Consider the following 12,684-nt stretch of genomic DNA (forward strand, 5'->3'; position numbering starts at 1 on the left):
CCAGAGACAAACGCCGCAACTCCCAGCCCCGCCTCGGCCGCGGGCTTTCCAGAGCATCCTCGGTGCGCACGCGCGCTGGCCACTTGTAGCGCGGCTTGCGCCGGGGCAGGAGCGTGAGGGGGCGCGCAGGCGCAGGAGCCAGGGGGCGCGCGTCGCAAAGTTACGCGCAGGCGCGGCCAGCCGGGCAGGCCGAACGGGCGTCGTTGTCCAGGTCCGCCATGGCGGAGGCGTCGAGGTGGCACCGAGGCGGTGAGGGGTGACCCTAAGGCGTGGTGGGGCTGGGCCGACTTGCAATTGCAAGGAGCGTGGAAGGAGCGGCGGAGCCCCGTGTGTGCTCACGGGAAAGCTAGGATTCCCAGCGCGTTTAGCCCGCACAGCCTTCCCGTGAGGAGGGGTGGACACCGGTCCCTTTTCACAGATGGGAAAACTGACGCTTGGAGGCGATATGGCGCCGGGGCTCGAGTTGGAGGCTCCGGGCTGCACACAGGCCGTCGCTAGGCCCTCCTGCGATGCCCTTTCCTGATCTGGGGAGTCTTCCCTTATAAGACCCAGGCGGGGTCCTTCCTCCTCCAGCAGGATCCAGCCCTTCCCGAGCAGCAGTGTAGACGGTAGAGAAAACGACTAGGGACAAATGGGTGGGGTTTTTTTTGTTGTTTTTTGTTTTTGTTTTTGTATTTTGCTTTTTTCACTTTCAGACAGGGCTTCTGAGGAAACGTAATACATAAAATTCATTAGTGTTGAGTCGTAAAGTGACCGCCCGCTCACCCTCTGTGAGAAATGTTAGTAATTATTCCTCCTAAGTAAAAGTGACAGTAAAAAATATAAATAACCAGAAGCCCTTGGAGCTCTCCTTAACAGAGTGTTATCAGCTAAAAGTGGCCGTGTTTTCCCATCATCGTAATTTGTATACATTATAAACTGCGTAATAATGTAAGGAACCAGTTTGTTTTGTGTCTCGCAGGGACTCCGAAACCTAAGCTGCATTACAGAAAGGAAGTAGAAATTAGAACCACACTTCAGGAGTTGGCACTCTACTTTATTTTTTTAATAAACCTATGTATATGTAAGTATGCAGATGTAGATGAAGACACTGTTTGAACTAAGACGTTATGTGGAGGTGAAAAATAAAACACGCACTTTATGAACCATAGGCTCTCAGACTAAGACCTGTGCAATAAAATAGCGACCACATTTTAGACTTACCTCTAGTTCATGTAGATGGTACTGTTTCCATTTCTTAAAGGGCAAAGCTTTGCTGAGGTCACAGATGTAATGAAAACCTTTCATAGACGACACTGAACTGTTCCTTTCAGTTTTCAGTTCTATCCTGAATATAATTGTACCCTTGACTTGGCAGTGTTGACACGATTTCTGCTAGAGCCATGTGAATACATTTGCTCAGTTTCATAGGTCATTCTACACACGAGACCAAAGAAGTTAGTCCTGGTGTCTGCTTTGTTCTTTCTCTGGCCTATTGCACAGTTAGTAGTAAAATATGCTGGTGTTGAGTCGCAGAAGGTATGTATGGATCAATGCAAATCTTTAAGGAGACTGGGAAAACATCTCAATCTGCATTTCTCCTTTCTGTGGGTCAAGAGCATTGACTGACTCAGTAGTAAAGAGCATCTCCTCATTAGAGCACCCAGCAAATAGTAGGTATAAGCTCATTGGCCAGACTTCTCTCACGTTGATATGGCCTGCATACTGGCAATTACGTTATCAGCTAACTAGTTGGAGTAGGAGTGAGTTTGAGTAAGATCTTGATTAAAAAGACAATTCTAGATCTTATAAATTAAGACAACTTAGACTGGTTTTTAAATGCTTCTTACAGAACATTAAGGGAATGGAAAAATATAAAAATCAAAATCTCACTATTCAGAAACATTTAAAAAAATCTTTATAATTAGGAAGAACTGAAAGCAACTTAAATCTATCAACAGAGGATTTGTAAAAAAAAAAAAAAAAAAAAAAAAAGACAGGATTTAACATTTTGGTATTTACAATGAAATAATATGGAACATTATAAAGTATGGCATAGGCTTATATGCTATAGAATAATGTTGAAGATAGATATTGGTAAAAACTAAAAGGCTTCTAGCAAAAAAAAAAAAAAAGACCTAAATAGGTCTAAATATGACTAAATAGTCATACTGAAGAAAGACCCTGGGGATCCCTAGGTGGCGCAGCGGTTTGGCATCTGCCTTTGGCCCAGGGCGCGATCCTGGAGACCTGGGATCGAATCCCATGTCAGGCTCCCGGTGCATGGAGCCTGCTTCTCCCTCTCCCTGTGTCTCTGCCTCTCTCTCTCTCTCTCTCTCTGTGACTATCATAAATTAAAAAAAAAAAAAAGAAAGACCCTGCTATAAAACCTACCCACCTACCCTTGAAATAGAACAAATACTAGTTAATTTTTAAAATTATTATCATATGCCAAAACATGGTTTTAAATGTTCCATATGCATTACCTCACTTCTCAAAACTATGAGGGAGGAGATGTCATCCTTATGTTAGGATTCAATTCAATCTGTTTGAATTTAGAGTCCATAGCTTTATTCACTACATTACATTGTCTACTCAAAATAGAGAAAAAGCTTGGAGAATAGTATGCATAATGTGATCTCATTTCTGTAAAAATAAATTTATTTTCTTTATAAATGTGTAGGCATATGGGAATATCTGAAGAATACATGCTAAACCTAAGTCTAGCAACTTCTTCCTGTTTTGTATATTTCTGTTTCCTTTTTTAATTACTTTTATAATTAGTCAAAAAATTTGAATTTTCGAAACAAAATGGGGAACAAAATTTAATTTTTAATCCTGATAAACAGTTTTTAAAAATAAATTTTTAAACAAAAATTCTTTTCTTTAGTGACTTTTGGGATGGTAAACCCACATATGTATTACTTAAACAAAGTTATGTCATCTTTATTTTTGGACACTTCTGTGCCTGGTGATGAAAGAACCAACTTTAAATCTATACGCAGCATAACTGATTTTTGGAAGGTAAGGTATCATGTGACTGAGAATGAAGTAGCTTTTGGTATTGCATAAACTAACTCTTGGCACACATAATAGGCACTGGAGACATTTGTTGAAGGAATGAATAAAAATGAATATCGTTCCTTTAAACTTTTAGAATCAGCCAATCAGTGTATATTGAGAACGTATGCTCTCATTGTAACAGAGTTCTTAGAATTTTAAAAATTATCCCTTTTTTAACATTATCATTGCATAATTTAAAAAATTATCCTTTTTAACATTATTATTATTTGGAAAATAATTATTATTTGGAAAATAGTAAACTTGCTTATGTGAGGTTAGGATATGTGTCACGCTGTAATTGTATATAGTGAAAATTATTCTTAAAAAATCCTTAAGTGTGGGGCAGCCCCAGTGTCTCAGCAGTTTAGCGCCGCCTTCAGCCCAGGGCCTAATCCTGGAGACCTGGGATCGAGTCCCATGTCAGGCTCCCTGCATAGAGCCTGTTTCTCCCTCTGCCTGTGTCTCTGCCTCTTCTATCTCTCTGTCTCTCTGTCTCTCTCTCTGCCTGTCTCTCATGAATAAATAAATAAAATCTTTAAAAAAAAAAATCCTTAAGTGTGAATGCCTCACTGGCTTAGTTGGAAGGGCATGGAACTCTTGGTCTCCGGGCTATGGGTTCAAGCCTCACTTTGGGTGTAGAGATTAATAAAAAAGTAAAACTTTAAAAAAATCCTTAAATGGCCCATTAAGTGAAATGTATATAATTTTGGTATACAGCCCTGTACTGTGTGTATTACAGTAGTGTACAGTATACAATCAAGTATAATAATAAAGTACATATGCAAAATATAACTTTATAGTGTTTTTAATTATGTGAGAGTATAACTCCTTCAGCTTTGGAATAGATTTGTTTTTTCCATTACATTTAACTTAGCAAGATGCTCACATTATTAGGAAAGAACAATTAAGAGAATGGAATTTTCAGGTACCAACTCACAAACATTAGGACATATAAGGAAGAGATAGGAAGGTTTTCCAGAGTTGATTACAATTCAGTTGTGTTTTCAAGGATGCATACCAGGAGGGCGTTTTAGGTTATGTGCTATAAGTAATTCTACACATGGAGCTATGTTTGGCATTATAGGAATATAGAAAATGAGGTTTAAAAAAACAGGCCAAACTATGAATTGAACAGAGGTCAAATTATGAATGCCATGCTGGGAATCTGAAACTTAGGAAGGAGGCAGGGTCCTTCTTTAGTGTTAGAGGGGAAGTTCGAGATGAGAAGCAGATGATTAGAGGTCATTTGTATAGGCCAGATGAAATAGAAAAGAACAAGGAGATCTTCCCCAAGACTAGGAATAGAGTTCACCCTGCTTTTTTTCATCGTGCTGTCTTGAAGTATGCATGGCCAATGACAAGACAAATGCAGGAGAGAAAAAACAGAATCCTGGGTTTAGGATCTCTTACAAGGGCAAAGCCAGGAAGGAGTAGCAGTCATCACCACTGGAGCTGGTGGGAAAGGAGAACAGACAACTTTGAGGGGAAGTCATGATTTGTGGCCATGACACCATGAGTGTGTGACTATGGGTTTATATACTCATGTATTGGGGACAGTTTTCAATATACCCTCAAACAGAGAAGAAGGGTTGTGAAATTAAATGAATTAATATTTGTAATTTTAAAAATCCTTAAATGGCCTTAAATGGCAATGCTAGAGCAATGCATAGTACACAGAGCTTAGTGAATGTTAACCATCTTCATTATCATCATTGAATTCATTTCCTTTAATACTAGTGGTGACTTGGTCAGTAGTTTTCATACTCCTGAAAATCACTGATTTTCATGGTCTTAAGATAACATTTTGAATGTAGATTCTCTTATACAATTGACATGAAAATATTTTTCCTATAACATTTATCTTTCTATATGAAGTTTATGGAAGGACCCCTTTTGGAAGGTCTGTACTGGGACTCATGGTACACTAACAAGACGTTGTATGATTTAAAGAACAGCAGTCGCATCTACTATGAGAACATACTTTTAGGAGTCCCCAGAGTTCGTCAACTAAAAGTCCGCAACAACACATGCAAAATCTATTCATCTTTTCAGTCTTTGATGAATGAATGTTATGATAAATATACTTCTAAAAGTGAAGACATGGATGAATTTGGCCTTAAACAGGAAACTGAGTAAGTAATGTAACTTTTTCTAACATCTTACCATTGTATGTTTTTTAAAAAATTAGGAAAATATATATTTTTTCCAAATAATACCAACAATGGTCTGACAGGTAAGGAGACTATTTTAATAATAGTATCAAAGGAAGGAGCGGTGTTTAGAAAAGTAAGAGTGAATGTGTTATTTTGATTACCAAAGGATATTAAGAGTATTTTTTCTAACAGAGTGTGAAGTGCTAAGTCATTTTGGACATAAGGTAAAGCATCCATTTTTGCTTTTACAATACTCAATCAGTTTTTCTGTCTCTGACCAGACTCCCTCAAACACATCCCAAAAGTGTCTTGGGACCCCTAGGGAGTATCTTAGGTGTGCCCTGCTGCTTTCCTCCTTCCTCACTCTGGCTCACTTCAGTGATATCTTGTGTTACTGCCAATATGGAAGAGGAGCAGTTATGCTCTGAAGGCATTGCATTTGATGATGTCTTCTAAAGATATTACAGCAGTGTTCTCCAAATTGGCTGAGGCTAATGCTGATGTACACTCATGTCTATACTGAAAACATAAAACCCAAAACCACTGACATTGCCTCCCCTTAATACAGAAGATTCTGGTATCATTGCTTTTATGATCCTATGAAAATCATAGGGAGAGGGAACAAATTTTTTAATGTAATATTTATCAAAATGATACAATTTTCTAGAAGCAGCTTCTTTGAGCTCTTCTAGTTATTTCTTCTGGTGTACTTCCTATTTCTAAATGATGTGCTTATCCTGCTGTTACTTGATTTTACAGTTATATGTATCTGTTGTCTCCGTCATAAAAGGTGTCTGTCCTGTGTCCCTCCCTCTACACATAACTTCCCATTTCTCTTGGCCTGTAGTTAGATCTTAATTTTTGCTAATCATTAGTCAATGTTTATATTATAAATATGAGCAATGATTACATTGCTTTTCTTCAACAACCTCTTCTGTAGCCCCAAGATTAATCACTGCTTTGCAGTTTTTGTTGACTCATTTTTTTCTTTGTGTTAAGTTTTTGGTTATACTTTAGAATAATAAAGTGCTTGTATAATTCTTAGAAATCTAATAAACTCAAAAGCATGGTGACACATTCTCTTAGATACTACAGTACTATATACTACTCTTTCAATGAAAAATTACAAAATAAATCAGTTATTCAATTGCACATCTTAAATTGGAATCTGAAAACTAATCTGTTAGGTATTATTCCAAATTCTCCACAAACAACTACAATTAATTTAAATATCAAAATTAGGGACACTTGGGTGGCTCAGCAGTAGACTGTCTGCCTTCGGCCCAAGGCATGATCCTTGGATCCTGGGATCGAGTTCTGCATCGGACTCCCCATAGGGAGCCCGCTTCTCCCTCTGCCTGTGTCTCTGCCTCTCTATCTCTTATGAATAAATAAATAAAATATTTAAAAATAAATAAATACCAAAATTAACACCACAGATTTGGAATTACAGTGCTTGTTATTCCCTAACAACCAAAATAAGCATCAGTCTGGGCATGCTTGTCTATCTAAAATGTAACATTCGCTAATTAAAAACATAAAAAATTGGAAGTAGGAGAGGATTGGTGTAACAAATGTTTTTGTTCCAGTTTAACAACCATGTGGAAAACACTCAAAAATACAATGGAATTTTCATTAAATCTGAGTATTTTTTCTTAGTGGTATCACTTTTCCCCCCTCCTGAAAACAAACACAGTACTATTAATATTAATAGAAAAATGAGTTTAAGCAGTGCAGTGCACCTTTGGGAAATCATTCAAATCCTGTTTGGGGAGACCGAACAAGGACTTAAATGAGGAGTCAAGACTTTATTTTTTGATATCCCATAATTAAAAGTAGAAAAGATGGGGCGCCTGGATGGCTCATTCAGTTGAGCATGGGACTCTTGATATCAGCTCAGGTCATGATCTCAGGGTTGGGGGATCAGACCAGCCTCCCGCTCCACACTAAGCATGGAGTCCACTTGGGATTCTCTCTCTCTCCCTCTTCCCCTCCCCACCTCACATGTGCTTGCTTGTTCTTGATAAATAAATAAATGGAAACAAAATTCAGTTATGCATATTTTACTTTGATTTATGAACTTTCATTAAAATACCTATTTAACGATCTAGACATTGTAGGAAAGCCCTTGTTTATTGACATTTATACATGGCATATGACCTGTAGAAGACAGACTACGAAGCTCCTCTTTTACTGTATGGAGACCAGTATTTCTGAATCATAGTGCTTGATATTCTTGTCCTACAAAAAGACTAAAGATCTCATAAGACAACAGAAACATGTATTAAAGAAAAAAAAAACTCAGTCATGGTTTTCTAGATTATAAATTCCTTGAGGCAACAGATGGATTTTTTTAAAACCTTTTCTCATAGCATCTAGTCCAGTGTGTTGTCCACACTAAACACTAAAAAATGAAAACATACTAAATCCTTAACTCATTGTCTTGCTTCAAAACTACTATAATACTTATAAACTTAATACTGCTTTTTTTTTTTTAAGGAACCGTAAATTCTTAGAATACATCTCAGTCAGGCTTTCTCGTCTCTCCATTATTCTTTTTATACCTAACAGATGGAAGTATGCTGCTCCTACTAGTTCCTCCCCTTGGCACTGGGGATTTGTTGGTGTTTACCAAAATGGGGGATTTATTTTCACTTTATCAAAATCAAAATCTGAAACAAAAAACAAGTTCGTTGACCTTAAACTGAACAGCTGGATCACAAGAGGGACTAGAGTTATTTTTATTGATTTTTCATTATACAATGCTAATGTAAACCTGTTTTGCATTATCAGGTAAGTAACTCAAAACCTCTTTATTAGCCTCTTGAATTTAAAAAGCTTCCAAAGGGGTGGTTGGCTGGCTCAGTCACTGAAGCAGAGGACTTTTGATCTCAGGGTCATGAGTTTGGGCCCTACATTGGTGTGTAGCCTATTTCAAATACATGCATGCATATATAACATCCAGATACCTCATTAGGGTTTCCAGTTTGTGTGTGTACTGAGATTTAAATCATAAGCCCCAGGGGTGCCTGGGTGGCTCATTTGGTTAAGCATCTGACTCTTGATCTCATCTCAGGCTTTGATCTCACAGTCATGAGTCCAAGCACCATGTTGGGTTCCACACTGGGCCTGGAGCCTACTTAAAAAAGAAATCATAAGCCTCAAATATAATGTAGTTATGCCAATAATGAAAACTATGGTAAAGCAACATCATATTCATTGTTTCACTGTTTTGAGATATATTCAAGAAAATGGAGAATTATAGTATGTTTATATTAATGATATATAGTCCTATTGTCATTCTGCAGCTGTGCAGATCTAACATTTAGTCTTGATATCTTCCTCTAGATCATTCAAATCTGTTGATGTCCTTTCAGAATGAGCTTCTTCATTAAGTTATTAATTTTTGTCTCAAGAATGAATAATATAAGTTCCAAACAATATACACCAATAGCCCATATCCTAGAAATGATTAGAGCCTGTGGTGATTTGCAAAAATGGCCCCCATTCTTCACATCTTTGCCATGTAACCTTGCAGTGCTCTGCCACCCAAGGCCAGGTACACTTACACCCAGCTCCTGATGCTGGGCTCAGCCTTGTGACTGGATGTGGTCAACAGAATGGGAACAGATGAGATACAAGCAGAAGTTTGAAATGAGTTTGTATTTTAAACCTGTTCCCTTGCATTTCTACCATTACATGAGAAGGACACACCCAGGTGATTTGGACCCAGGGAAGATGATAAGAGGTATTCCCTTATGAGGAAAAGGAGGAGGTGGTGGAGGAGAAAAAGGAGAAAGAGAAGGCAGGGGGAGAGAACCCTCTAAAGAGAAAAATTCTTTCCATTAGTCTGATGATCTTAGGTCATTTGCCTAACGTGGACCATGTAAATTGGCTTTAGGCCCATGTTCTAGAATCAAACACTGACAAAGGAAAGAGGATTACCATGATTGGATCTGTTTGATCCATGGATCCATTGATCCATGATTGGATCAGGTTGAATCAGCTTCCTCTGAGTGATCTGGGAATGAGTGGATACCTGATACAATCAGGGTTCTGTTAGAAAAGAGGAATGGGATAATGACCACTAGACAAGCAAACAGTAGTATCTACTGAAATCTCAGTGAGCCTTACATCTCTCCCATGAGTCTTACATTTTTACTCTGAATGGAATATGGAATTGGTGTCTACTCTGATAAGGGGATTTTGTTCAACAGGGACAGTGAAACACAACCATGGCCTTTAAAATCTGGAAAAATGAATAAAATGAATAAAACAAATCGATTGTCTTAAGTAGCCAATGGACATTATGTCATTTATAGTTTTTTTCTCTTCTTTCAGGGAATCAGAGTTTTTTTCTTTTTTTTAGTTTTTTAAAAGATTTTATTTTTATTTTTTAAATAAATTTATTAAATCAGAGCTTTTTTACCAACATTAATCACTTTTTCCAACAGTCCTGCTCAGAATAAAGTGAAGAATACAAATCATTTTTATGTTTTAAATATGAGGAAAAACATTGGGATAACTGGCTTAAAATCATGTGGAGAACTCCTTGTTACACTAGACTAAGTGCAGCTTTCCTGTCTCCGGGGTTTCTGCTTATTCTTTTTTTTTTTTTTTTTTAGATTTTATTTATTTATTCATGATAGTCACAGAGAGAGAGAGAGAGGGGCAGAGACACAGAGAGAGAAGCAGGCTCCATGCATCGGAAGCCCGATGTGGGATTCGATCCCGGGTCTCCAGGATCGTGCCCTGGGCCAAAGGCAGGCGCCAAACCGCTGCGCCACCCAGGGATCCCGGTTTCTGCTTATTCTATGTTTCTGTCTTAAATGCTACTTTTTAGAAACCAGATTTTGAAACTTTAAACGGGTTGTATACCTAGTAAGTAGTTATATGGGAACACGTTACTTAAGACTTTATCCATTGATTTTCCTTTTGTAAACATGTCTGGCAAACTGAACTGAATGCTGTTCTTTTTTTCCCTTTCCACGAGTGTACAACTTCAGATCAAAATCTTGAATTCCTCTCACTGCACTCACTCACCATTCCACACCTACTACATGCAAAGCAAAAACAAACAGTTCTGTTTTCTCTTTAACTGGTTTTTGGGGTTTTTTGGCAGCACCTTCTTCCACTACCAGTATTTGCTAATATAGGAGTAACAGTCGGAATAATTACATTGTGATAGAGATACTGGGTTCCTTAAATTACTGCCAATTCTGAGTTATTTGAAGTTACAGAGAAGATTAGACATACAGTGAACAACTTCAAAACCTTTAAATTTAGTGTTGGAATTCATTTTTATCCTTGTATTTGCCTGTAGATCCTTGAATCCAACATCGTGTGCCTAAAGTAAACAAGAAACATTTGTTTTAGTAGAATATGTAATCTTGACCCTTAGAAGTAAGACATGTCTCTGATAATCTAAAGGGGGAGAGGGTATTTTCCTTTTCTGAAATATTCAAGAATTATGTATTCTGGGCGGGGTGGGGGAGGAGTACTGATTAATAACAGTAAGTAACAGTGGGCAGCCCAGGTGGCTCAGCCGTTTAGCGCCGCCTTAGGCCCAGGGCCTGATCCTGGAGACCTGGGATCCAGTCCCACGTCGGGCTCCCTGCATAGAGCCTGCTTCTCCCTCTGCCAGTGTCTCTGCCTCTTTCTCTGTTTCTCATTAATAAATAAAATCTTAAAAACAACAACAAAAAAAAAAACCAGTAAGTAACAGTATAGCATTTTCTTGAACATCATCTCATTCTCCTGTGGAGATAAAATAGTATTCCCTGTTATGACCAAGCAAGCTGAACACAGAGTAGAAAGAATGTCTGGCTAAAATCACATCTTACTTTTCTCAAGTACATTGGTCTTTGGCCACTGAATATTCAGAGTACAAAAGAAGCGGAGCCATTAAAAAGATAAGTGAGTGCACTAGAATTCCGTGTGTATTAAACAACATGATCCCAAGAGGACATATTTTGTACAAAATAACCGATTATTACAGTACACATCATCCCAGAAGTTTCACACTGAGCTAGGCACTGAAATCGAAATGCTTGAAATAAATGCACAGTCACCCTCACAACCTAATTTTACAGATTGGCGGCAGAATTCCCGGCAACCGGAGGAATAATTACTTCCTGGCAGTTTTACTCTGTGAAGCTCCTCAGATACGTTAGCTACTATGATTATATCATTGCTTCCTGTGAAATCACATTTTGTATTTTTCTTATTGTCTTCACAACACAAGAAGCCCAAAAAATAAGAGAATTTAAGTCTGCCTATTTCAAAAGTGTTTGGAACTGGCTAGAATTACTACTCTTGGTGGTAAGTATACATTCCTGTGTATGGTTGGAGGGAATCACATCTGAACTCTCCAGGGAGGGAGGTATAAAAAGCAGGATTTTCTGTTCATCTGGGACTTACTTTAAAAGCTGCAAGTATCGATCATAAAAAGAACTGTCACACCATTAGTATGCCTCCAAAACTAAGAAGTCTTATTTTTTTTTAAATATTTTATTTAAAAAAATAAATAAATAAAATAAAATATTTTATTTACCCATGAGAGACACAGAGAGAGAGAGAGAGAGAGAGGCAGAGACACAGGCAGAGAGAGAAGCAGGCTCCATGCAGGGAACCCGATGCAGGACTTGATCCCAGGACCCCAGGATCACGCCCTGGGCCAAACTGAGCCACCCAGGGATCCCTAGAAGTCTTATTTCTTTTTTCCTTCCTGATTTGATCCTTGAAATAATCAGCATAAACTTAGAAGAACAGGTGATTGTATAGGTATTAGGATTTAATGTGTACAGGTCTCCCTCCCCTCAAAAAAATGTGTTTCTTATAGCACCTCATGTTGAAAATTGTGGTTATTTTTGGACATGTGCTCTGCTATGTTGCCTTAATCCACTTTCCTCTTTACACTGAATTTTGAAAGAATATGCAAAATCAAGCCTAGAAAGAATACTGAGAGAGGAGGGGCAGGTGGTAGTGAGCAACAGAGGGTAGCTCCTAGGTACAGAGAACACCAGGACTGGGGAGACAGTCTCTGAAAGAAATTCCAGAAACTGCCAGTTCTCATCACTGGAACGTACTAAAATACAAAGAGGTCGGCAGATGGCAAGACATTAGTCTTAGGAACAATGAACAAACATTTCTGGCTTCTACGCTCCTATTGACACTTAGAGCCAATCCAGGATACAGGTTTTGTTTCTCAAAATGAGATTAAAAGTTTCTTGGCCAGCATGGGTGGCTCAGCGGTTTAGCGCCACCTTCAGCCCAGAGCGTGATCCCGGAGATCCAGGATCGAGTCCCACGTCAGGCTCCCTGCGTGGAGCCTGCTTCTCCCTCTGCCTGTGTCTCTGCCTCTCTCTTTCTCTGTGTCTCTCATGAATAAATAAATAAAATTTTTTAAAAAAAAAAGTTTCTCATAGTGAGGAAATGTTCCATCTACATCTCTGGTGTCCTCATTTAGCATTTAACACACAACATGACA

General features: G+C 38.4%; 1 protein-coding gene across 9 annotated transcripts in view; it reads left to right on the forward strand.

The window, feature by feature from the left end:
- Positions 1-120: 120 nt before the first annotated feature.
- The window catches only part of PKD2L2 (polycystin 2 like 2, transient receptor potential cation channel), a 34,173-nt gene continuing 21,609 nt past the window's right edge, over positions 121-12,684 (forward strand). For 6 of the 9 annotated variants that reach the window (XR_013387721.1, XR_013387722.1, XR_013387723.1 and 3 more), the window contains exons 1-6: positions 121-249; positions 962-1,063; positions 2,870-3,003; positions 4,918-5,174; positions 7,695-7,988; positions 11,288-11,516. Coding sequence is in view for 6 of the 9 variants with exons in the window: in XM_077911792.1 (XP_077767918.1) it covers positions 219-249; positions 962-1,063; positions 2,870-3,003; positions 4,918-5,174; positions 7,695-7,988; positions 11,288-11,516 (1,047 nt within the window). In the remaining 3 variants the exon portion in view is untranslated. The remainder of the gene's footprint in view (positions 250-961; positions 1,064-2,869; positions 3,004-4,917; positions 5,175-7,694; positions 7,989-11,287; positions 11,517-12,684) is intronic. The other 3 variants (XM_077911794.1, XM_077911795.1, XM_077911796.1) reach the window with 2 other exon arrangements.

This window comes from Canis aureus, chromosome 10 (assembly GCF_053574225.1).
Source record: "Canis aureus isolate CA01 chromosome 10, VMU_Caureus_v.1.0, whole genome shotgun sequence".
NCBI lineage: Eukaryota > Metazoa > Chordata > Mammalia > Carnivora > Canidae > Canis > Canis aureus.